This window comes from Cibotium barometz, chromosome 13 (genome assembly GCF_041138505.1).
Source record: "Cibotium barometz isolate CiBa-2024 chromosome 13, ASM4113850v1, whole genome shotgun sequence".
In the NCBI taxonomy this organism is placed as follows: domain Eukaryota; kingdom Viridiplantae; phylum Streptophyta; class Polypodiopsida; order Cyatheales; family Cibotiaceae; genus Cibotium; species Cibotium barometz.
In genome coordinates this window covers 19516392-19543381 of record NC_141058.1, presented here as the reverse complement: position 1 = coordinate 19543381, position 26990 = coordinate 19516392, and the positions used below count along the sequence as shown (strand labels likewise).

At 42.6% G+C, this 26990-nt stretch overlaps 2 protein-coding genes across 2 annotated transcripts; both read right to left on the bottom strand.

Moving 5' to 3' along the window:
- Positions 1–20014: 20014 nt before the first annotated feature.
- Positions 20015–22374, bottom strand: LOC147632457 (pentatricopeptide repeat-containing protein At2g13600-like). Its single transcript, XM_086806975.1, has 2 exons — positions 20554–22374; positions 20015–20092 (listed from the first exon to the last, which is right to left on the bottom strand). Exons 1-2 carry the CDS (start codon positions 22372–22374, stop codon positions 20015–20017), a joined length of 1899 nt encoding a protein of 632 aa, XP_086663101.1.
- Positions 22375–22398: 24 nt separating this feature from the next.
- LOC147632456 (pentatricopeptide repeat-containing protein At2g33680-like) lies at positions 22399–23879 on the bottom strand. Its single transcript, XM_086807285.1, has 3 exons — positions 23772–23879; positions 23515–23686; positions 22399–23365 (listed from the first exon to the last, which is right to left on the bottom strand). Exons 1-3 carry the CDS (start codon positions 23794–23796, stop codon positions 22399–22401), a joined length of 1164 nt encoding a protein of 387 aa, XP_086663411.1. The 5' UTR covers positions 23797–23879.
- Between the last annotated feature and the right edge of the window lie 3111 nt (positions 23880–26990).

The following is a 26990-nucleotide window of genomic DNA, read 5'->3' as shown; positions in this document are numbered from 1 at the left end:
TTTCAAGCAAGGTGATTACTAGAGAAAAGAGTTAATCTGACACAGAACGGCTTGTTTTAGCTTTGATATTTGCAGTGAGAAAATTTCGTGCATATTTGCTAAGCAAACCCTTTATTTTGATACTGTGAAGAAAATTTTTCCACTTGTTGTTTACCATATGACAAGGTCTCATAGGATTGTTAAGTGGATTTTGGAATTGTAGGAATTTGACTATACTTTCAAAGTGAAAGAAAGCAACATGGCTTCACTTTGCAGACATATTAACTCACAAAATTTATGAAAAATGGCTATGAATTGAGGAACCACTGAAAGGGATACAACCTCTGAAACCTTTAATGCCTTCTTCTTCTTTTTTGACGGAGCATATCAAAGACAGACATGGACAGTTGGTGGTGGTTTAGTCTTATATAACCCACATGGACAAACTGTGTTCAAAGAAAAGATAGTCTTAGAAAATGTACAAACCAACAATGAAGTTGAATATGCTGTTCTTGAGGAAGGATTGATGAGATGTAAGCAAGTAGGAGAGTGGATAAGTTTATCATTAAAGGGGATGCATTGTTACTTGTTAAACATGTTCTTGGTATCTGGGCATGTAAAAATGATAAATTTAAAGAGCATGTGCGAAGGATCCGAGATCTCTTTAAGCAATTCAAGGTGGTACAATTGTTACATGTACATAGGGAGAAGAATCAAGAAGAAGATCAATTAGCGAAAGAAAAAATGGCAGTTATGGTTGGAAATGGCCTTTTGAAGGAACCCAAATTTCAAGGAGAAGAAATATTGAAGGAACTTTTGCAATGGTTAGGGAGTTACCTATTGGTTTGACAATGATACAAAAATAGAGGTTTTTAAAGAACAAGCTCTCATATTTACTTATAGGGGATCTTCTCTATCACAAAGGGAAGGATATGGTCTTAAGGAGAGTTCCAAATGCTACTGATATTCCACGTATTCTTCAACATTGTCATGATGAGGTATGTGGTGGACACTTTGCACATGACTTGAATGTTAAAAAGATCTTACAAGTAGGGTATAATTGGCCTAGTTTACATGTTGATGTGGTTCAATGGTGTAAAACTTATCATGTTTAAGATTGATTTATGGACCAAGAAAACCTATTCTGTGACTTATGGACCATTTGAGAAATGGGGTATTAATGCCATCAAACCTTTGCCTAGAACCCAAAATGGTAAAGTTTATATTTTGGTTGCTTTGGAATATATGACTAGATGGGCTAAAGCAGCAAGTTATTCAAGGCTGACAAAACTTACAATTTCCATATTCATTTTTTCTCATATATGTTGCCGTTTTGGCACAACTTTGGACTTGGTTTCTGACCATGTTCCAAGATTTTGAGAAGGAATATTGACGTAGATTCTTGATAAACTCAATATTAAACATCGATATTCTAGTCCTTATTACCTTACCCAAAATGTAATGGTCTAGCTAAAAAGATTAATGGTATTTAATACAAAATTATAGCTTAACATGTGGAAGCTAAGCCAAAAACTTAGGATCTACATCATTTGGATGGGGCACTTTGGGCATATGATACCCATGCGTGCGTCGAGGAAGATATTGGAACAAGGAGTAAGAATTGTTTTTCTGAAACCAGGCATGGATCTGGTTGATTGACCTTGCTGGTCTTCAATGGATGAGTCCATGGGTCTTTTTATGGATCTGTTGGTTAATCTTGCTGATCTTCAACGAGAGTCCATCTTGATTTTTATAAGTGATTATATTGCCGAGTATTATGGGCTAGGAACTATTGAAAAGGCCCCTGAGTGGACAGGTGGTGAGCGTTCTAGTTGCCAATGATGCCATAGATACTCTGATGAAGGAATGATGAAAAATTTGAGAATCAACCGGATAATTTGGAAGACTGTGATCAGTGGTACTATGGTTTCATTAAAGGATTGTTTTAAAGTTAGCTGATGCTAAGAAAAAGGCAATTTCATATTGGGTGTGTAAGTGGTGTGCCTAATTTTATGTTTGCATGAACTTCCGGCCTAGCCATGGACAGCAGGAGAGGCACCACCAAGACCCTAACCATGCTTTTAACCCTGGCTATGGACAGCAGAACAAGAAAATGATGATAACGAATTCAGCAAATCACTATGAGATTAGTGGGTTGTGCTGTCAAATTGCTACTGTTAATACTTGACCGGTATATCAAGTTAAGGGATGTCAAATTGAGAACTACTTGACTGAAATTTCCGTGGAGGAATGTTCTGAAGGAAACTTTTCGGTCTAATGGACCATTATCATGTTAAAGATATGAATGATATGATCTGAATGAATTGTTATTTAATGATGAGTTCTATATAAGGGATATTTATCCCAGTGTTCTGTTGGGTTGACCAGAATATAAGGAACCCCAGAATAAAATTGGATCTTAAGAAAAAGAGCTGTCCTCTACCTTGCGAGATGAGGACATCTCGCACTTTTTAAGTGGGGTAGAATGTAAGATTCCTCCCCAACCTTCGAGGTATACTGGAGTAAGAATCTTCCTTTCTGATCTTATAATTATTCCCTCTCTAAAATAAAAGAAAATTTTTGTTTAAAAAAAAGGAAGACCCTTTTCCTAGAATACTTCTCAGGAGTCACGCCTATTTTAAGGATTTAGAACAATGAGTTCAGAAGTGAGAATCAGTGTTTTGGATACCAAGGTTTTGGTTTTCATTCGAGTACGGCCCAAAAGAAGTTCTTTATCTCTTGGGGAGTATAAGAAATTATCCCCCAGATATTGTGACCCTTATATCTGAATTCAATGAAAGTAGGTGACTTAGCCTACAAGTTTCTTTTATCTCCTCATCTCAAAATTCTTAATGCCTTCTATAGAAAAATGTGTCAAACTCAAATCATGGAAAGACGGTAAAACTTCAGTGGCAAGTTACCGTTGGCTTCTAGGTTACGCTAGCTCCTTCCTTTATATAAGTCATAACTTTTACTTGTCGCTCACAGTAATCTTACTCCCATCAATCTCCTTTCTTTCTTAATCTCCTTCATGGCGGCCTGGCAACAGGAATTAGTTTTATCCCTGATGATTTCTCACCTTCAAGACGCAAGAGAGTCTGTGAAGAAAGACTTTATAGAACAGTATGAGCGCTCACTTTTTCCTCACCTAGGAACTTCTGTAGCGCAGACCAAATGGCGGACCTATCAAAACATAACTAGGGTAACACCCTGGGGTTAGCAACACTTTCGTAACAATGTCCGCTTGGCCATGGTTATTGAAGCTTTGGGTTTGGGTTCCCGATACTACTGCGTCATGAGATCAAGACATCTTGGGTTTTCTGAGCGGGTCTTCTTACTGGCGTGTTTTCTTCCTCATGAGAAGATATGCCTTTACCCCGTTTTTGGTTTGCCTCTCAGAGGTCCTTTTGTTAGATCACCTCATACCACTGAGATAGGTGCGGCAATAACCAGCAGAATCATTCCCATAGATGAGTTACCCTATACTTGTGCAGCTTGTGAGGACTGCTTTTGTGACCATATGATGGACGGGCTTATGGAAGTGTAAAGAGTTTCTCTATCTTTACTGTATAAGCTCCGAGAATGAATAAAGTTTAAATCTTGTTCTTATTTTGAATCTTGCTCTCTTTAAGACTTTTCTTGGTGGTTAATCGTGATTAAAATTTTCTCTAAGTCTCATATTCGTGCATCTTGCGAAATTATTCCAAGTTGCGAGATGAGGACATCTCGCGTTTTTTAAGTGGGGTAGAATGTAAGATTCCTCCCCCAACCCCTTTTTGATGTCTAGTATATTCTCCTGTAATCAATTTCTTTTCTGAAATATAAGAGATCTTGTTTGTGACTGTTTTAACCTAGAGAGAGAAAATATTCTAGAGAGAGAATATTCAGATTTTGAATATTTTTGGATAGAAAAATCTCTTATAATTCAGATGAGTTTCCCTGAAGCAGAAATTTAAAAAGAATTTTCCAATGTGCAATTGGAATTAATTGGAAATAGGTATAAAGAACCTTAGCCTAAGGGTCTAGATTTTCAGAAATCTTTAGACTATGGTCCAATTAAGGTTTCTATGGGCCAATAGCATCAATCCATGTGTAGGGAGGAGATAAATCCAAATTGTAAAAAGAAAATACCCAAAAATGAGTAAATGCTCACATGAGGTGAAGAGTTGAAAATGTACAAGGTTTATTAGTAAATAAACACATATGTAAGGAAGGGGAGTTCTTTAAAGGAGGTGCATATTTCACATAAGATGAAGAGTTGAAAATGTACAAGGTTTATTAGTAAATAAACACATATGTAAGGAAGGGGAGTTCTTTAAAGGAGGTGCATATTTCACATAAGATGAAGAGTTGAAAATGTACAAGGCTTATTAGTAAAAAAACTATGACACATATGTAAGGAAGAGGAATTCTTTAAAGGAGGTACATATTTCACATAAGATGAAGAGTTGAAAATGTACAAGGTTTATTAGTAAAAAAACTATGAGCAATACAATTTTGACACATATGTAAGGAAGGGGAATTCTTTAAAGGAGGTGCATATTTCACATGCTTGAATGAGTTTTAAACTCATAAAAAAAAAATTAAGATATTTCATCTCTCCTCTCTCCTCATTCAAGTCTAGTTCCAAAAAGTTAGCTTAATTGACCTAAAAATGATCAAAAAGTGACCAAACTGACTTGGAAAATTCTAGAATCAGTTTGTTTGGTTAGGAGCTCAAATTTTCCTATAAATAGAAGCCTCCCCTTGTTGAAAAAAACATAGTCTCTTATGCTTTGTTACTCTACTCCACCTAAGCCAAATTAGATAGTCTCTTATGCTTTGTTACTCTACTCCACCTAAGCCAAATTAGATAGTCTCTTATGCCTTGTTACTCTACTCCACCTAAGCCAAATTAGATAGAGTCTTATGCCTTGTTACTCTACTCCACCTAAGCCAAATTAGATAGAGTCTTATGCCTTGTTACTCTACTCCACCTAAGCCAAAATATATAGTGTCTTATGCTATGTTACTCCACCTAAGCCAAGAACTGTGAATTCTTTAATAATTCACTAGTTTTTGACACTTCTCTCTTTCTTCAATCCCCATTGGTGGCTCCATCAACATACTAAACCAATTGATTGGTTGGGGGCCTCTACCGTGAATAAAGAATCAAGCAAATCATAAGGTAAGTATATTGAATTTTGATCTTTTCTATGATTTCTCAATGATTCTCTCTTCTCAACCCCTCTCAAGCTTGAGAAGTTTAATTGGTATGGTTTTTTTTAAATGCTATTGAAGTTAATTGGTGAATAGTAGTGAAGAGTTACATAATTTAATAAATGCTATAGAAGTTAATTTCCACTTATATTTAAATTCTAATGGTTTTTATAATTTCTCTCTCTCACTCAAGAAATGGTCATACTCATGACCCATTCTCAATCCAAATGAAGCTTTTCATAAAGCTTTTTCTTAATCCAAGATTAAGCTATGCTTGAGGCCAAATTAATGGCTTTTGCTATGCTTTTAGTTTATGCACATTGATGATTCAATCCATTATGGATTGATGACCCAATTAGAGACCATTCTAATTGTTTTCTTAATGATCCAATTAGAGACCATTATGGATTGATGATCCAATTAGAGACCATTCTAATTGTTTTCTTAATGATCCAATTAGAGACCATTATGGATTGATGATCCAATTAGAGACCATTCTAATTGTTTTCTTAATGATCCAATTAGAGATCATTATGGATTGATGATCCAATTAGAGACCATTCTAATTATTTCTTTAATAATGAGCTTTATCCCTTAGAAAAAAATTGAGATTTATCAGTCGTAGTAGCGGAGCTATGGCAAAATTTTTATAGAAATTACGCATAAAATAAATTCATTCAAAGCATAAAAAGAGGACTTCCTACCATATTCTAGGAACTATCATCCTAGATTAATTAAAAGAATTTTATTATGCATGGAGATGTGGATGTTTGCATGTAGATGTAGATGTATAGATGTAGATGTGGATGTGGAGGTGGATGGATGCATGTAGATGTAGATGTATAGATGTAGATGTGAACGGAGATGTGGATGTATGCATGTAGATGTAGATGTAGATGTATAGATGTGGATGTGGATGTATACATGTAGATGTAGATGTATAGATACGGATGTGGATGTGGAGGTGGATGTATACATGTAGATGTAGATGTATAGATGTAGATGTGGATGTGGAGGTAGATGGATGCATGTAGATGTAGATGTATAGATGTAGATGGGAATGGAGATATGGATGTATGCATGTAGATGTAGATGTATAGATGTAGATGTGGATGTGGAGGTGGATGGATGCATGTAGATGTAGATGTATAGATGTAGATGTGAATGGAGATGTGGATGTATGCATGTAGATGTAGATGTATGGAGGTGAATGTGAATGTGGATGTGGATGTATGCATAGAGATGTAGATGTATGCATGTAGATGTGAATGTACGCATATAGATGTGGATGTATGGATGTGAATATACGATATGCGATGTGAGGGAATCTGAAGTGATGAGATAGAAATGATGTGATGGGATGAGTATACATATAAATGGAATATAGAATAAGTAATGTAGATTGATGAAGGATAATGTGGAAAAATGAAAGTTAAAATAGAAATTGTGTTGTAAACTGTTTGTAAATACTGTTTGTAAATGTTGTTTGTAAATGATTGTTTTATGTCAAGAATGCTGGGGGGAGCATTTTGACCGTCTTGTGATTAAAGTCGTGATGGTAAAGTTGCAACTGCTGACGGGGAGTCAATGAAGGACGTCTCGCGTAGCAAGGTCGGCCGAGGTCTTGACCAGCCTCGGTGCGATTAAAATGGTGAGCTTCCGGTACGGTGGATGAGGGGCCAAGGAAGCGGCCTATGCGTGAAGCGCTAGGTTACCTGCGAAGGATCCTAGAGGGTGCTGACCATACGGTGCTCGGGCTCTGGGTTGCCTAGGATACCCACGCGTGCGTCGAGGAAGATATTGGAACAGAGTTGGAGTTGTTTTCTGAAATCGAGCATGGATCTGGTTGATTGACCTTGCTGGTCTTCAATGGATGAGTCCATGGCTCCTTATATGGATCTGTTGGTTGATCTTGCTGATCTTCAACGAGAGTCCATCTTGTTAAGTGATTATATTGCCAAGTATTATGGGCTAGGAACTATCGAAACGGCTCCTGAGCGTTCTAGTTGCCAATGATGCCATAGATACTCTGATGAAGGAATGATGGGAAATTAAGAATCAATTGGATAAATTGGAAGATGGTGATCAATGATACTATGGTTTTATTAAAGGATTGTTTTAAATTGGTTGAATCTGGTTGAAAAAGGCAATTTCATATTGGGTGTGTGAGTGGTGTGACTAGTTTTATTTTGCATGAACATCCGGCTAGGGGGCCTTGGAACTCTTTTCCTTGGTACCCGGGACAAAACCTAACCAAATTTTTAATTGGATCCCATCACTACAGTGGTTGGGCGGTTGGCTAACCCATGGGATTGGATAGGGTTAGGCTGGACTGATGGATCCGTAAATCGAGACTCAAACTTTTGTTTTTACAATAGAAAAAAAATAAATAAATCCCGGACAGAAACTGTTCTATGGATAGGAATCAACGGCTGTGCCTCTTGAATGGGGAAAAAAGCGTTGATCCCAATGATCCAAGTGCAAGTTTCTTCCTTGAACTGACTAAGTATCTTATAGATGTAATCGGATCATCTCGATCAGAAATGATCTTGACTACGTTAGAGTAAAAAGTTATCCTGGTGGAATCGCCCGTGCTTTCCGATAAAGGAAGTTTTTCCGGGTTCGGTTTTAGAACAACCGACGGATTAGTCTCTTATCCGGATATCCGTGGGCGAGGCCCCGAGTGTGGGACCCCTGTCCCGCACGAGAAGCGCTACTTCCGCTGCCAGTACCCCGAATCCGTTGCTCGGTGGGAACAGGGATCTTACAGAGGTCTACAGTTGCCATTGGGTGTATGTATGCACATTGAAGTCACTTGTTGTGACATTTGAGAGTACTAGAGTACCGCTGTGCAGAAAATACAGCAGTTTGTGCAGAAAAACCAGAGTGCAGTTTCTGGTGAAATTGTGTGTTTGGCAAGATGTCTAATGATGGCATAACACAGATTGTGGCTGAGAAGCTGGATAAGAATAACTTCTATGCTTGGAGGTTCAGGTTAACGAATTTCCTGATGGGAAAAGGCTATTGGGACTACATAGAAGGTGAGCATGAAGAGGCACCGGAGATACCAGATATAAATCTGACTGCTGTGCAGATGTGAAAGAGTTTAAAGACTAGAACCAAGGAGCCAGGAAAGTAATGTATTGGCTTTCCATTAGTATACAGGACACCATGATTGGGCACATTCAGGATGCCAAGTCCCCCAAGGAGGCATGGGACACCTTGGTAAAGCTTTATGAAACAAATACCAAGGCACGTAAGATACAGTTGAAGAATGAACTTCATACTGTGGAGAAAAAGAGCATGTCTGTGAATGACTATGCATTGAAGATAAAGGATATTGTGGAATCCCTTGCATCTATTGGTGTGTCAGTAGATGATGATGATAAGGTGGAAGTCTGTCTACGTGGTCTCGCGCCACAATACAAGGCGTTTAAGACGTCTATTCAGACTCGGGAAAACATTCCCAACTTTACAGATTTGGTGTCTATGCTGATTATCGAAGAGAAGAACTTGGGTGAAGACCAACAGTCTTCACAAAGCAAAAACAGTTCAGAGCAACAGGCCTTCTACACGAGTTCAAGAAGAGGACGAGGTAGAGGAGGCCGTGGACGCGGTCAAGGAGGTGGCCGAACAGGTAATCAGAATTATGGCCAGCAGCAGCAGCAACAACAGTCCCAGGATCAACAACAACAACAACACGCAGGTGAAAGAGGCAAATTCAGAGGCAGGGGGAGTCAAAGAGGTCGTGGAAATTGGCAAAGGCAATATAATAATGCACGTGAATGCTATTATTGTGGTAAGCCAGGACATGTGCAGGCAGAATGTTATAAGAAGCAGGCTGATATGCAAAATGGGAAAGTGCAGCAAAACAACTATGCATCCTCAAGCAGAAATAATGAGGATAATGAAAGGTTGTTTGTTATGGAGCATGTCGTGAATGCCATGTCTGAAAATGTTGATGCAGCACAAAAAGATAATGTATGGTATGTGGATTCAGGCGCTTCGAACCACATGACGAGTCATGGGGAGTGGTTCAAGGAGATAAAAAACCCGGAAAGACCAGGTTTTGTGGAAACAGGGGATGACACTGCTCATCCGATTGCCCATGTTGGAGATGTGCCATTGTCTATGCAGGATGGCAAAGTGAAGTACCTTACAGATGTACTTCATGTACCGAACATAACAAAGAATCTGGTTTCAGTTGGCCAGATGATTGAGCAGGGTTTGCAGGTTCGGTTTAACCCTGATGGATGTTATGTTGAAGATTTTAAAGACAAGTGCAGGTTGGTTGCAAAAGGCAACAGAGTGGGCAGAATGTTTACGTTGGATGTAGACATGCCTGAGATGAGTGCTGCGATGTTTGCAAATGGTTCAGGAATTGTTGCAGACAGACATATGGCATAAAAGAATTGGACATGTGAATGTGCAGAGATTGAAGTCTATGCAAACAAAAGGAATTGTGACAGGGCTACCAAAATTTAAAGTGGAAGGTATGCATAAAATCTGTGAAGCATGCCAATTTGGGAAGCAAACAAAGCATGTGTTTCCACGTAACAGATTTGTGAGCAGAAATGCACTAGATGTTGTGCATTCAGATGTATGGGGTCCTACGAAGACCATATCTATGGAAGGCTGCAGGTATTATGTGACTTTCATTGATGACCACACAAGGAAAGTGTGGGTATATTTCATGAAGGAGAAGAGTGAGGTGTTCACTCATTTTCAGAATTTCAGGTTTTTGGTTGAAAAGCAAACAGGGAAATATGTAAAGTGCCTAAGGTCAGATGGAGGGGGAGAGTACTTCTCCAATGAGTTCTCTGAATATTTGAAGAAGAATGGTATTCGGAGACAGTATACATGCAGATACACTCCGCAGCAAAATGGAGTTGCTGAGCGGAAAAACAGGCACATTGCTGAGATTGCGCGAGCATTGATGGAAGAGAAGAATATGCCGCATTGCTATTGGGCTGAGGCGGTTTCTACAGCAGTATACATCATGAACAGGACTCCAACTGCATCCATACATGATGTAACTCCAGAGGAGAGGTTTACTGGCAGAAAACCAGATTTGTCTCATCTGAAAGTCTTTGGATACATTGCATATGTGCATGTGCCAGATGAGCTGAGAACTAAGCTGGATCCAAAAGCTGAAAAATGTGTGTTTATTGGATACTCCCTTGAGCAAAAGGGATACAGGTGTTATAACCCTACTACACGTGAGTTGAGGGTAAGCAGGGATGTTGTCTTTGATGAGATGAGCAGCTGGTATGCTGCTGAGAAAGAAGCTATTGGGGCTGATGTGAGTGGAAGTGTGGTTGCACAGAATGCAGGTCAGCAATCACAGTCTTTGAGTGGACCAGGAGAGTCCTCATCTAGTGGGTCTGTTGATAGACCATGGAGTGGCAAGCTGCGTCATAATACCAGTCCTGCAAATGTGATTAGTACATCACGTAAAGGAAAAGAGAAAGTGGTTGAGTCCCTTGGTATGCCTGACATTTTTGCAGGGCATTCTCATGTTGATGGAGAGTCTAGTGGCTCAGATATGAGCCTTGATGAGGAGCTTGGGATCCCAGCTATGAGAACACCTGGTGTAAAGAAGGCTATGGAGGCCATGAATGAAAAGCTGCGAAGATCAGGGAGAGTGAAGAACCTTGTGCAGAGATTTACATATGATGGTTATGTGGCACATCACTATGCATATATGGCCAAGGTTGTGCAGGTTGTAGAGCCCACATGCATTGATGAGGCTATTGGAAATGTGTGTTGGGAGAAAGCTATGGATGAGGAGATGGATGCACTATATGGAAATGAAACTTGGGATTTAGTGCAATTGCCTGAAGGCAAGAAAGCCATTGGATGCAAGTGGGTGTACAAAGTTGAACATAACAGTGATGGAAGCATAAACAGGTACAAGGCTAGATTGGTAGCCAAAGGATATGCGCAGACATATGGGATTGATTATGAGAAAACTTTCAGCCCAGTTGCCAAGATGGCAACGGTGAGAGTTGTGATAGCAGTGGCTGCGTCAAAGCAATGGTCTTTACATTAGATGGATGTAAAGAATGCATTCTTGCATGGGGATTTGCAAGAAGAGGTGTATATGTTGCAGCCGCCTGGTTATGAGGATGTGGGTCACCCCGAGCATGTTTGCAGGTTGAAGAAAGCCTTGTATGGCTTAAAGCAAGCACCAAGAGCATGGTCTGACAAGATTTCTGAATATCTTGTCACTATTGGCTTTCATGTAGCCAATGCAGATTTCTCGCTGTATGTGAGACATGGTGATAGAGGAGTTGTGCTTGTTGTCATCTATGTAGATGACTTGATCATTACGGGGGACCATGATATAGAGATCTTTGATGTAAAGATCTTGCTTAGACAGAAGTACGAGATGAAGGATCTGGGAGAGCTCAGATATTTCTTGGGCATTGAGGTGATTAGGTCACCACATGGTATTGGATTACTGCAGAGACAGTATGGCTTGGACATGTTGTCCAAGTATGGTATGACAGGCTGTAAGCCTATTTCTGTGCCATTGGATCAGAATGGCAAGTTGAGTGCAGATTCAGGAGAGATCTTGGAGGATCCTACTATGTACAGACGCATAGTAGGAAGTTTGATCTACATGACGATCACCAGACCAGATTTGAGCTATGCTGTTGGGTTGGTGAGTCAGTTTATGCAGGTTCCACGGAAACCGCATTTGCATGCAGTGAGACGCATACTGCGGTATGTGAAGTCTACTTTGCATTGTGGACTATTCTATGAGACTGGGACAGAGATATGTATGTGTACATGGGTACACAGATGCTGATTGGGCTGGTAGTATCTCAGATAGAAGATCTACCAGTGGATTCATGTTTTCTTTGGGGAGTGCTGCTGTGACTTGGAGCAGCAAGAAGCAGCCTACGCTTGCTCTATCGAGTACAGAGGCCGAGTACAGAGGAGCTGCTATGGCAGCATGTGAGGTAGCTTGGTTAAGGAAGCTACTTGCAGATTTGGGTCTATCAGTGGATAGACAAGTTGTCATTTTCTGTGACAACATTAGCAGTATACAGTTGGCCAGGAACCCAGTCTTTCATGCTCGTACAAAGCACATAGAGGTCCACTACCACTTCGTCAGAGAGAAGGTCTTGGCAGGAGATCTTGACCTTGTTTATGTCAGCACAGAGAATCAGGTAGCTGACATTTTCACCAAAGCATTGGGTACAGAGAAGCTCCGCAGATTCAGGGCTTCGCTTGGTGTACATGAGATGGAGTTGAGCTCGAGGGGGAGTGTTGAGATATCGAGCTCGTCTAGTGAGGCGGTGGCCACTGATGACCCGCCTGGGGGATAGGCCCCACACTTACACCACTGGCATGGTTGGTGAGATCATGGGAGATATGCGGCCAGTGGGATGACAGGCTGTGTGACAGCCATTCTAGAGACTGGCATAGTTATAGCGCCAGCTCATTTAGTCGGGTTCACACTATAGAGAACCCGTGTATGTATTGGTTGAGTACCTTTCATATTATGAGTACTCTTATCTTGTATATAGTGTTGAGTGTTGAGAAGAAGAAGATTTTTCAGCCTCTCACCTTGTGTGTTCTCTATTAGGGATTTGTGAGTGTGTGTGTGTGCTTGCAAGAGCTCAAGCTCTCTTCCCCGCTGCATCCTTTCATGCCAATTGTAATTTCTCATTCTCTTCTTGAGTGTTATGCCTACTTTGTCTTCTTTGTGTTTGTTCCTGCCTCTTATCATGTTCTTAGTGAATTCTTTGAATTCCTCTTTTGCATCATAGAATTTTTCTAACTATTATTTTGTCAATTCCTCTCCTACTCTTCTTAAGTGTCTAGCCTACTCTTCTTGAGTATCTAGCCTACTAATTCTTATCATGTTTTGTAGTTTTGATTCTTAATTTTTTTCTTGAGCCTTCAATTCATACTAATCTCGTTGAGATTCTCTACATTGATTGCTAATCTAGATTAATCTTCGTTAGTCTTATATTACTTTTATGTAGGTCTCTTCCTATTTCTTCTTTTTTTTGTCTCTTACTCGTGCTTGTCCTTGGATGGCTCTTCTCCATTCCTGCTTATTGTTTTTGAAGTCATTATTTCTTGGGCTCAATTGATCTCATTATGGTCCTATCCACCATCCCTTTTTTGTTCTTGCTCCAAGCTTCCTATTGGACCCAAGTGTACCTTGGGTGCATTTCAACACCCGTACTTGCTCAATACACCAACTACCATGTATTACATAAGAATATTATACTCCTTTTTGCCACACTTCTTGTACTTCATATCCACAAGAAGATTAAACTCCCCACCACACTTCTTGTACTGCTTCATATCCACAAGTGGAGAAATGTATTCTTGGGAGACAATTCACACTAACCTCCAGAAAACACACTAACCTCCAGAAGAGTGCCAAATTGACTTACACTTGGCCTTGCATTCGGCCATACCAAATGCCTTTAGTATTTATCCACTGTGAGAAATGAAGATGTCATCGGACCTCAATCCCCAAATAAAAATACATAAGTCCAAGATTTGTCATTTCAAACTATGAACTCAACAATCTCCTTAGTTTGTTGGATCTTCTCTACATGGTTTCTTGTCAAAATGAGACTGTCCACATAAAGGACTATATGATCATGTACATGCCTTAGAGAAAATTTGCTTAAAGAAAATGTACAAATTTGTTGGTCATGTGTTGGGGCTTGTTGGGAAGCTCCACTGTCAATGATCCATGAACCATCGGGTGTTGTAGAATGCTCTAACTGTACACATATTTCTTTAATTACCACAAAGAGATCCAAAAGAGATACTACATATGCCTCTTGCTAGACATTTGGCATCATTCCCTACCCGAAGATGGAATCTCCTACTACTGCTTGATTGTAGGGAGCTATACCAAGCCTTCTGACTTGTTACATATCGAGATGCTAGACTCTCAATGATGCATGAACCATCTAGTATCTATATTAAACTTCCTTTCCCTCATTGTTAGTATTGATTGAAGCTAACAATACTCACACTCAAGGACAAAGTATAGTGAAAGTAAGCACTGTTCCATTATATGGCTTGCACCATAACGTATTACAGTGGGTTCCATGAATTACGAAGTGAACCGACTCTATGATTGTATTCCTTCATCAATCAATGTTGCTACAATGAGGTCATCCTCTATTTCTAGGTTTTACAAAAGGGTGCCAGCTGGCACGGAATTTAGAAGCTTCCTGCTTCCCACTCCAGTCCAAGATAGATGGCTAACCACTCTGATCGGCAGATCGCATATCTCCAAACCACCCCATCTTCAAGCATGCATGTCAGTATGAAACAACCCATCTGGGCCACCATGAGAGCTTACGCATGCTTGTGCTCGCTCTGTAGCTTCTTCAATGTAGTTATTGTATCACGCGAAGCACGGTCTGACTTTCCGTGGGTAGATTCAAACCCTTTACCTCCCTTTCCGCAGCAGGAAAGGGTGCTACCGCTGGGATGAAAAACATGGAGGTGGCTACCCCAAATGTTTCAAGTAGTCCCTTGTTGAGCTCCTCGGTAATCTTTCAATACCCCTTGTAAGTATAGGTAGAGGTACATTTACTTCACCCACAACAAATTAACGTGACGTTTTGCGGCCACTGCCAAGGCTGCTCAAACAGTCAATAAGTTCCTTTTCTAACACATGCAATGTGAAATTCTAGGCTCAGCTTAGAGAAGGAAAACATGTACCAACAGGTCTCCTAAAATCATCTTTGATAACACAAAAATTTTGATTACCACACAATTTGAAATATGTGTGTGATACCTTGTGAGGGTAAAAGTACGAAAGGACCAGATGTGCGAGAGATCAGAGAAAATCAATGCAGCATGAAATGGATGAATGAGTGTATTTTGATGGTGAATGAAATCCTATACAAGAGGCCCTATGATGTGACCTAACTCTGAGTAGGAGAACATCGAAGAAGTAGAGACGAGGTCGGAGATGAAGCACGGTCAGCGATGAAGCCTCACGTTGATGTGAGGCGAAGGCACTCCGAGAGGTGGTCGATGCCTGTAGTGGGCAACGGAAGGTGTAGTGGTGCAGGCTCTAGTGACAAAGGGTGTTGCGGTACCCGAGGGCTGTTGTCCCAAGTCAATGGAGAAGGATGAGAAGAGGGACGCTGTCCCAAGTCGATGGAGAATGATGAGCAGAGAGGGCTTCTGTCCCGATGTCAATGATGATGATGGAGAGGGCTGTTGTCCCGATGTCGAATGATGATGATGGGCAAAAAGGGCTGCTGTCCCAATGTCGAATGATAATGATGAGCAGAGAGGGCTGCTGTCCCGGATGAGACCAAGGAGTGCTGCTGGTATCAGGGGCTGAGCATTGCAGATATCAGATCAGGGAGTGCTGCTGTTGTAGAGGGTAGAGCCGACAGCACACATATGGACAGAATCGCAAGCAACTATTGTGAGCAGGGGATGGAGCCAACAGATGCTGCAGATTATAAACGATGCTGCTGCAGTTGCAGAGGTAGCGCCAACAGCAGACATGTTGATGAGATGATGTCTTGTTGTTGTGCTGAATATGAAACGATGCATATATATGCAGTTGGGCTAGTGGTCGGCCGAGAGCAAGGGCTGTTGGCCAGCAACACGACCAAAATCCCAAATAAAATCAAATAAAAACCCCTTTTAGGGCTGGGAAAAATACCATTTTCACACACCCCCTCTCAGACCAAAAGGGAACCATGAGAAAAGATGAAGGATAGTAGGGTCCCACACTAGCACACTGGCAGAATGCATGTATCTCCCTTTGGAAGCGAAGTCTGATAATTTCCGAGACGAAGGTCGTGATGGCAAAGATGTTGAGGGTGAGTAGGTGTAGACAGGTTGATCGTCTCCCAATGTAAGACCTCGAACATGGCTCTACAATGAGTAAGAAGTCCCATCCTTTGTGTGGTCCAGATATGAGTAAGGAGAATAAACTTTTGGTGAGAAAGGTTGGCCCGTTGGAATTATGTGTAGACGATCCATGCTGTGTGCTCTTGAGGTCTTCAATCCCTTTGCTCACAATAGCTCTGATACCATGCGAGGGCAAAAGGACGAAAGGACTAGATGTGCGAGAGATAAAAAAAAATCAACAAAGCACGAAATGGATGAATGAGTGTATGTATGATGGTGAATAAATTCCCGTACAAGAGACCCTCTGTTGTGAGGTAACTTGAGTAGTAGACCATCGAAGAAGCAAAGACGAGGTTAGAACTGAAGCACGGTCGGTGACGAAGGCTTGCGTCGATGTGAGGCGAAGGCACTCCGAGAGGTGGTCGATGTCTTTGCTGACGAGTGATGCGGTACTTGAGGGGTGTAGCCTGTGGTGATGAGGGTGTTGCAGTACCTGGAGGGGTGCAAGGCTGGATGTTGAAGGCACACGTGGATGTGAGGCAATGGCTCTCCGAAAGTGAGGTGATGCAGACAAACGCAAACCTGCAAATGAGTGGCCTGCAGGAGGAACGCAGATATGAGGAGCAGAGAGGAATGTTGTCCCGATGTCGTCACGTGATGATGAGCAGAGAGGGCTACTATCCCAAGTCGATGGAGAATGATGAGCAGAGAGGGCTGTTGTCCTGATGTCGAAGATGATGAGTAGATAGGGCTGCTGTCCCAATGTCAAATGATGATGATGAGTAAAGAGGGCTGTTGTCCCAATCTCGAATGATGATGATGAGCAGAGAGGGTTGCTATCCCGATGTCAATTATGATGATGAGCAGAAAGGGCTTCTGTCCCTATGTCGAATGATGATGATGAGCAACGAGGGCTGTTGTCCTGATGTCGAATGCTGATGATGAGCAGAGAGGGCTGTTGTCCTGATGTAGATGAGATCCACTGCAGGTATCAAAGGCTGAGCGTTGCAAATATCAGATCAAGGAGTGTTGCTGCCATGGAGGATAGAGCCAACAACACACAGATATGGACAGAATCGCAAGCGGCTGCTATGAGCAGGGGATGGAGCCAACGGATGGTGCAGATGATAAACGATGCTGCTACTGTTGCAGAGGTGGTTGATGATATGATGTCCTGTTGTTGTGCTGAATATGAAATGATGCATATATATGGGGTTGGGCTGCTAGTCGGCCCAGAGTAGAGGCTGTCAGCCAGAAACAGAAGACCAAAATCCCAAATGAAATCAAATAAAAACCCCTTTTAGGACTAGGAAAAATACCATTTTCACACACCCCCTCTCAGGACAAAAGGGGACCATGAGAGAAGATGAAGGATACCATGGTCCCACACTAGCACACTAGCAGAACGCATGTATCCCCCTCTAGAAGCAAAGTCTGATAATTTCCAAGAGGAAGGTCATGATGGCAAAGGTGTTGAGGGTGAGTAGGTGTATACAGGTTGATCATCTCCCAATGTAAGACCTCAAACGGGGCTCTCCAATGTGTAAGAAGTCCCATCCTTTGTGTGGTCCGGATCTGAGAAAGGAGAATCAACTTTTGGTGAGAAAGGTTGGCCCTTCGGAATTATGGGTAGACGATCCATGCTGTGTGCTCTAGAGGTCTTCAATCCCTTTGCTCACGATAGCTCTGATACCATGTGAGGGAAAACGGACGAAAGGACCAGATGTGTGAGAGATCAGAGCAAATCAACACAGCATGAAATGGATGAATGAGTGAATGTATGATGGGGAATGAAATCATGTACAAGAGGCCCTCTGATGTGAGGTAACTCCGAGTTTTAGACCATCGAAGAAGCAGAGACAAGGTCGGAGCTGAGGCACGGTCGGTGACGAAGGCTCGCGTTGATGTGAGGTGAAGGCACTCCGAGAGGTGGTCGATGTCTGTAGCAGGGCGTAGTGGTGCAGGCTCTGGTGAGTGCAAACTCTGGTGATGAGGGTGCTGCAATACCTGGAGGGGTGCAGGGCTGGATGTCGAAGGCACACGTTGATGTGAGGCCATAGCTCTCTGAAGGTGAGGTGATGCAGACAAACGCAAACCTGCAGATGAGTGGCCTGCAGGAGAAACACAGATCTAAGGAGCAGAGAGGGCTGCTGTCCCAATGTCGATGATGATGATGAGCAGAGAGGGCTGATGTCCCGATGTCGAATGATGATGATGAACAGAGAGGGCTGCTGTCCCAAGTATCAAGGGCTGAGCGTCGCAGATATCAGATCAGGGTGTGCTGCTGCTGTAGAGGGTAGAGCCGACATCACACAGATATGGACAGAATCACAGGCGGCTGCTGTGAGCAGGGGATGCAGAAAATGGATGCTGCAGATGATAAACGATGCTGCTGCTGTTGCAGAGGTAGTGCCAGCAGCAGACAGGTTGATGATATGATGTCTTATTGTTGTGCTGAATATGAAACGATGCATATATATGGGGTTGGGCTGCTGGTCAGCCCAAAGCAGGGGCTGTCGGGCCAGCAGCACAAGACCAAAATCCAAAATAAAATCAAATAAAAACCGGTTTTAGGGCTGGGAAAAATACCATTTTCACACATACCCCAACTTCAAAAAGTTCTGTCCAAAACAGCCAACTATTTGTTGAAGAGTTGCTTCACTATTTTCTTTGTAAAACAACATAAATTTAAAACAACAGATGGAAACTCTCTCATGAGGTAAAAGTCTAGAAAAGGAGGAAGGGGGGGCTCCCTCCATGGCTGGCCACTCTTAGAAAGAGGCTACATAGGACGGGGAGGGGGGAAAGCTACACTGGGTGCTGTCACCTCTCTACTGCGGAGAGATGATTAGTAGCATTTGGAGGGCTGCTGCCTCAAGTCCATTAAGGGGATGGCAACTTCTCGCACAGAGTCAGTCTGTTCCATCTGGACAGAGCTCATCCAGACCCTGTGTGGCTGATAGGAGTGAGAACTTATGGACCTTTCTTGTTTAGAGGCAGGTCACCCCAAGTCATGTGCACCTAGCCGGCCAATGTGACAGTCAGCTGCACATATGCCAGATGTAGTGGCAATCTACATCGCCCAAGCAACTGAACCTCAGGTAATAAGTGGTCACTCTAAAACTCCTAGTGAAGAGGCGCAAGATCCTCCTCCAGGCCTGCTGTGCCACGGGACAACCCCACATACAGTGGTACTGAGACACACCGCATCGGCCGGTCAACCCACAGTGGCTAACCATGTGTCCACAGAAATATCTCAATGAGCTGTGCATCAGAGGAAATTGGAGACCTTGCTGGGCCCAAGCTGTTCCAGGAACGCCTCCATAACTCAAAGATAATGGGCTGTGTCATGCGCTAGGCTAGCCCAATGCTGCTAGGCGTGGCCTCTCAGTTGGAGCTGAATTCAGCATCTGAGACGGGCAGTGTGTGTGAAGGAGAAGCCAGGGTGGGGCTGACAAGCTGTAGGGTCCTTAACGCCACTCCCTTGGGCCATTGCGAATGTGCAAGGGCCAATGCTCGTAAGCCCATAAGCACCAAGAAGGGTCCTATCTGCCAACTGCAGCTGTAAAAGCCAATGATCCCAATGCACTGGAGTGGGCCTCTGGAATCCTCTTCTTTGCGGCATCCTGTGAAAGGACTAGGAGGCCAAGTGCCCAACCACTAGAAGGAGGTCATCTTGAAGGCTGCAGAGCCACAGAAGAATGTTGTCATGGAGAGAAAATTGTAATCCATCGAGGAGGTGGAAGAGAATCAAGAAGCATCAACCATGAAGGTGGAATGGCTGAAGCAATTGTGCCCATGAGGTCCCGTCTGCAGCCGCCGTATCCTGTGCTGGCATTGCTACCCAGGAGCTGGGAGAACTAGAGCCAGCATCCAAAGTTGAGCTGGGCCCACATCCCAACTGCCCCACAATGTTGCTTCACTTTCTATCTTGGCTTCAAGCTGTTTTCTTTGAGTATAAATTATTTCACTTGCAGGCCTTACAAAAACCATCTCTAACAGTCTTGATACGAAAGTTATCCCGAAAGCCTTTTTGCATGAGTTCCTGTTACAATATCACTGATCTAGCTCCCTCCTCATGCACCATTTTGGTGCATCCTCAACCATGTCTCCCATTTGCCTCATCCTTACTCAGATGAGTTTAATAGTTATCTTTACAAGAGCATGCACCACCCTGGAAGTGATGAATGCGGTATGCATCTGAGACTATAATCTCTCGCATTTCTATCTTTGATATAATCTTAGATGCTGAATGGCAATCCGCACGAGATTTTTGGCCACGCGGAGTGTCACGCCCTGGTGTGTACTAATAAGCCCGAAAGCTATGGCCCATTTTTCACAATGTCCACACAGAAAATCTTCTTTGTCTTGTGTCTTTTGATTTAAAACTAAGTCTACTCGTGGGTTGTACCCCTTCTCTTTCATTTGAATGCTTAATATATTTAGCTTTGCATAGATGTCCGCACTTTGTGGATGGCTTCTATCCCCTATGGAAAAGTTGTGCACCTGCCCATTGATCTCAATAAAAGCCTTTCCTGGCTTCTTCCAAGCATTTGCACTAGTCCTTAGCTCTTCCACTTCCTGGGCATCCTTTTCCATGCCAGCATAAGCATAAATGTTCGACATAAGGACAAACCCTGCAGCATTACCACGTTCAAGTGCAACAACGCGATCAAAACAGTGCCTTCCTAAAGCCACATTGCCATTGGTTCTGCACAAACTGAGCAAGGAGGTCCATCCCACCACATCCGGCACCAATGGGATCGTTTCAAGTAGGTCCACGGCCTCATTTAGCAGTCCTGCGTGGCCAAGAAGATCAACCATGGAGTTATAATGTTCGATTTTTGGAGAGATGCCGAGGTCCTCTTTCATAGACTTGAACTGTATGCATGATTCATTTACCAAGCCCATTTGACTGCATGCAGAAAGAAGGTTAAGAAGCGTCCCCTCATCTGGCTTCAATCCCTTTTGTTGCATATCCATGAAGAGTTGAAAGGCCAGCCTGTGATCTCTATGCTGGGCACAACCTGCAATCAGTGCATTCCATGTCACAATATTTTGCTTCGGTAATCTATCAAACACAGTGCATGCCATGTCAAGGTTGCCACATTTGGCATACATGTCAATAAGTGCACTCCCCACGAAAACATCCTCCATCCCGCCTTCGATAATGTAAAGATGAATCTGTGTTCCCTCTTCCAATGCAGCCATGTTTGAGCATGCTTGTAAAGCACATGCTAGAGTGACTGGTGTAGGCTTGAGACCCTCTTGTTGCATTTGTTGGAAGAGTTGAAGAGCCTTTACGCAGTGCCCATGTTGAGCATACCCTGCCATTAACGCACTCCACGTCACCACATCCACCTTTGGAATTCTCTTGAACACCCTGCATGCATCCTCAAGGCCTCCACACTTGGCATACATATCAACAAGGGCACTGCCAACATATATGTCTGCCTCAAATCCGGTTTTTATTGCAAGGGTGTGGATACGTATGCCATCCACCTTTGGAATTCTCTTGAACACCCTGCATGCATCCTCAAGGCCTCCACACTTGGCATACATATCAACAAGGGCACTGCCAACATATATGTCTGCCTCAAATCCGGTTTTTATTGCAAGGGTGTGGATACGTATGCCATGCGCTTTAGTGGACAGACCTGTACACGCTTTCAGAAGATAGACAAGTGTGACTGAGCCTGGCTCAAGGCCTTCTCCTTGCATTTGTTCAAAAAGCTCGAGAACGTTCTCACCTTGGCCATGCTTGCTATGCCCTCCTATCAATGCATTCCAACTCACGACATCTTGTTTGGGCAGCTTATTAAACATAGTGTGTGCATCCTCAAGGCTCCCACACTTGGCATACATGTCGATCACAGTGTTACCAAGAAATAAATCTAAAGCCATACCGCATTCAATTATCTGGGTCTGGATATTCCTCCCTTGCTCCAAGGCCGCTAGACTGGAGCAAGCTTTCAAAGTGCATAAAAAAGTGGCCTTGTGTGGCTGGACACCCTCTATTTGCATATGATTAAAAAGTTTGAGAGCTTCTTGGCAAAGCCCATGCTGGGCATACGCTGTGATCAATGCACTCGATGTCACAACATCCAGTGTCAACAACCTGTCAAACACATTTTGTGCAGCATGGAGGTGCCCACATTTGGCATACATGTCAATAAGTGTGTTGCCAATATTTATAACCCTCTCAATTCCAGTTTCTATTATAGCAGCATGAATCTGCTTTCCCTGCTCAAACGCTCCCAAGTTGGAACAAGTTTTCAGAATGCAGACAAAAGTGACTGAATCTGGTTCGATGCCATCTTCTTGCATTTGCTCCACGAAAAAAAGAGCTTCTCAAAAGTGCTCATGCTGGATATGCCCGGATATCAACGTGTTCCATGTTACGACATCTCGTTTGATCATGCCATTAAACACTATGCATCCATCCTCAAGACTCCCACACTTTGAATACATGTCAATAATGGCGTTGCCCACAGGCGCATGCAAAACAAAGCCGCCTTCAACCACATGAGCATGGACTTGCCTACCCTCCTCAAAGGCAGCCACACAAGCACATGCCTTGAGAATGCAAATAAACGTGACCTCATCTGGCTTCACACCCTCATGCTGCATTTGCTTGAAAACCTTCAAAGCTTCCCAATTGTCTTCATGCTGAACATACCCTGTTATCATCACATTCCACATGACAATATTTCCCTTGGGCATCTTGTCAAACAACATGCGGGCATCCAGGAGGCTCACACATGTGGCATACATGTTAACAAGAGCACTGCCAACGTACTGGTTGAGCTCAAATCCTGTTTCAACTATATGAGCATGCATTTGCATCCCATGTTGAAAGATTGTTTTGCTTGAGCATGCTTTCACAAGTGCAACAAATATAATGCTGTTAGGCGTCACATTTAATTTTCGCATTTGCTCATACCATTCAAAAGCGTCCTTAGTTTTCCCAAGCCTCAGATATGCCAATATAGTCACAGTATACGAGGACAAGTCTGGTTCAGGTAGTTTGATAGACAATGAGTTTGCTTCACATGAACTCTGAACTGACACCTGTGTGTTGTTCACGTGGTTGTCCACAGAGACATGTGGCATGTTGCCACTGGCCATCACAAGTTGATAGAACTCTTTCTCTAGATTGAGATCTTTGTCGTGAGAATTATTGCACGAGAGGTCCACAATGGTGTCCCTGTAAACAGGCACTCCTTCCTGCTCCGTGTAGTTCACAGCCTTTAATTTTTTGTTTAGCCCTACCTTATCACATGATTTGATGGGGGTTCTGAGTTGACTAATTGGTGCCCTGCAGGATTTTTTCCGCGCAAAATATCAAGGTTATGTTCTTAATTTTGACACTAAGATCTATAAAAGCAGCATCTACAGATTACTTTAAAATAATTTTTCTAGTAATGTTCACAAATGACATGAAAATTCAATATTGATGAGACAGACCTGCCGGAAACAGCTCCATGCCAATCAATCCAATCTATTCGGCAATCTTTTCTCAATTGGTGATCGGAACAAACTGCCCCTTCGCTCAACATAGATAGGTTTGCTTTGCTTAAAGGGGGGTTGCATGGATTGTTATTGTATGGCACCGCCATGGCAGAACCATATGCGCAGGCTGCAGCAAACAAAATACCTTAATTTCAATCACTAATCAAAGCGTAATGGCCACATACATTTGACATCATAGAGAAGGCATTGACCTTCTTCAATGGGGCATCCCACCATCACTAATCAAAGCATAATGGCCACATCTAGAGCAACATTCCGATCATCCATCCAATGTGTTCTCATGACCTTGCATGTCATGATGCTGCTTGATAAAAGCACACTTGTTAAAAATTCCTCAATTAAGAAAGAAACTATATTAAAAGACTGCTAATCTTAGAAAACTATATAATGCTTGACTTCTTATGCAAACCTTCTAGGTGTGCGTGCATGGATTTGTGTAGTATATAATCATGTGCATTGGCAAATATACACACGTTTTACACACGCATGCGCATACATGCATGCGTGGGTGTGGATGCAAGAGTTTGTGGGTGTGTATCCAAGCCATGCTGCAAAAGGCAGACCATCTTTGCCTATGTACTCAACAAGGTAACTGTTGGTTGCTTCTTACTGCTCCAACTCATAGCAGCACTCCCAAATGAGAACATAAAACCATTGGTAGACCTCTTGTCTGCAATACTACCAACCCAATCAGCATCTGTGTACCCATGCAACTCTATCTCTGTACCACCTCATAGAAAAGTCCATAATCAACTGTGCACTTTATGTACCTGAGGATCTGTCTAGCCGCATCCAAGTGTGGCTTCCTAGGGGCCTGCATAAACTGACTCACAAGTCCAACAGCATAGCTCAAGTCTAGCCTTGTAATGGTCATGTAGATTAAACTACCCACTATGCGCCTGTATGTAGTAGGGTCCTCCAAAAGCTTACATGTATTTGCAAAAAGCTTACATGTATTTGCGAAAAGCTTTGTGTTCTGCTCCTTCAATGGCACTGAAATAGACTTACAGCCTGTCATACCATACTTGGACAATATGTCCAAGCAATACTGCCTCTGTAATAGCAAAATGCCATAAGATGATCTCACTGTTGGAATTAGGGTTGCAGGAAAGCACACAAAGCTTGGAGAAGAAGAAGCAAGAATGCACACAACACACAGTATATTAGATTGTGTCAATGTACAAAGATAAGTTAGCCCTAGAATAATGGGCGTATATATAAGCCGGGGGAAAAAACCTCCTAAAGAGGGAAAAAGTGCCCCGGCGGTCCTAAGTGTGTTCACACACATCACTGTCTATATATATGGCAACAAATCTCCCCCTGGGAGTGATGGTGTGAACGAGAGCTGGCACTCATGTATAGGGAAGTGCCATGCCTGAAGTAGATCAGTCCACAAAGGGAAGCAAGCCCAAAGCTTTGCGAAAAGCTTCAAACTTCGCCTTTGTGCGAGGTTGTCTTGTGTTGGCACATATGCCAAGCTGATCTCTCCTGCTGAGAGTCTCTCCCTCACATAGTGATAATGCACTTCAATGTGCTTTGTGCGAGCATGAAAAACTGGGTTTCTCGCAACTGCCAATCCGCTCTGACTATCAGTGTAGATAGAGGTGGCAGACTCATGTCCAACACCCAAGTCAGCCATAAGCCGTCTGAGCCACAGACACTCAACCGTGTGAAAGCTGCCCTGTACTCAGCTTTACAACTAGAAGTGGCCACAGTAGGTTGCTTCTTGCTCAACCAAGATATGCATGAGCTACCGAGCATGAAACAAAAACCACTTGTGGACACTCTTGTGTCATAGCAAACCAACCCAATCTGAGTCTGAAAAAGCATGTAAATCTGGCGGAAACGATTCCCCCTTGGGATAAAACAGCCCAAGATGTATGGTGCCACTCAAAAGATACGTTTAACTGCCTTCCAATGCTGAGACCCTGGGCTATGCATAAACCTGCTCACCTGTGAGACTACAAACTGAATGTCCGGCCTCGTAATGCCTACATACGACAAGTGGGAGCAAAGGTCTCATCAAAATCAATGCCCTTTTCTTGAGCATAACCCTTTGCAACAAGTTTAGCCTTATAGCGATCAACACTGCTATCTGGCTTTCGTTTCAACTTAAAAACCCACTTACATCCCCAATGACCTTTTTACCAATAGGCAAATCACACAAAGACCATGTACCATTCTTCATTATAGCATCATATTCACTTTGCATTGCAGCCAACCAACACATACTAGACACAGCCAAAGCATAGCAATTTGATGCATAAGAGGCATGCTGAAAACCTGAATGAGTACGACTAGAAATAGGTGCATCAATTTTACTATCACGCAAGGTTTGCACCAGCCATTTAGGCATACCTCTAGCCTGCTCATTTTCAACCCTATCCTCATAAATTACATCCTATAAATTTGCATCAGAAATAGGCTTATCTATGATGTCGTTTGAAATCTGCATAGGCTGAATATTTGCCTCATTAGGACTTACATTTGAATTCCCACCTGTAAACAGAGGCAACAACGTATCAAATACATCCCATGAGCTCACACCTATCTCTTTGGTACATGATAACAAAGGCTGCACAGCACAAAAACAACATCTCGACTAATCAAGATATGCTTTGACTGCGGATGATACAATCTGTAACCCTTGCTCTCAGCATTGTAACCAACAAAAATGCATTTGACAGCCTTATCATCCAATTTTCTACGTTGTTGCATAGGCACTAAAGCATAGGCCAAGTAACCAAAGACACGCAAGTGACCAATAGAAGGCTTCCTGCCATGCCAAGCTTTGTATGGAGTAGCAGACTGCAAGGCCTTAGTGGGACACCTGTTGAGTACATATGCAGCACACATAACAGCCTCAAGCCAAAACGCATATGCTCTTGACCATACATAGTGCCATCTCCATAAGTGACCTGTTTTTCCTCTCAGCAACACCATTTTACTGAGGGGTATATGGCACTGTACATTGGTGTTTTATCCCACGACTAGCCAGAAATGCATCAAACTCTTTAGACATGTACTCCCCCCCTCGATCAAAATGGAGGGTGCCCACAGTACAATTGGATACATTTTCAACCATAAGCAATGAAGCACAAAAACACTTCGGACTTTGCCTTCAGTGGATATACCCATGCATGCCTTGAGTAATCATCAATGAAAGTCACGAAGTACAAGTGTTTACTAAATGACGGAGTTTGCATAGGCCCACATACATCACTATGTACAAGTTGCAATTTGCGAGTGGCCTGCACAGAACCATCCTTTGGAAACACAGAACGCTGCATTTTGCCCAAAATACAGCCTTCACAAACATGTTTTAATGGTGCCTCAAGAGGGGAAAATGAAACAACCATATCAAATTTCTGCAAACGTAGCAAACTAGCAAAGTTTAGATGACCAAAACG

Coding starts and splice junctions, on each gene's coding strand:
- LOC147632457 (XM_086806975.1), bottom strand. CDS start 22,374: ATGCAAGAAGATGGCATCGAACCAGATTCAGTCACTTTTGTCTGCATT. Junction 20,093..20,553: donor TTATTGAGATCAATGGGCAG/GTGCACAACTTT, acceptor ATATTGTAACAG/GAACTCATGCAAAAAGGCTT.
- LOC147632456 (XM_086807285.1), bottom strand. CDS start 23,796: ATGGTGGGATGCCCCATTGAAGAAG. Junction 23,687..23,771: donor GGGATGCCCCATTGAAGAAG/GTCAATGCCTTC, acceptor TGTTTGCTGCAG/CCTGCGCATATGGTTCTGCC. Junction 23,366..23,514: donor CATGGAGCTGTTTCCGGCAG/GTCTGTCTCATC, acceptor AAAATCCTGCAG/GGCACCAATTAGTCAACTCA.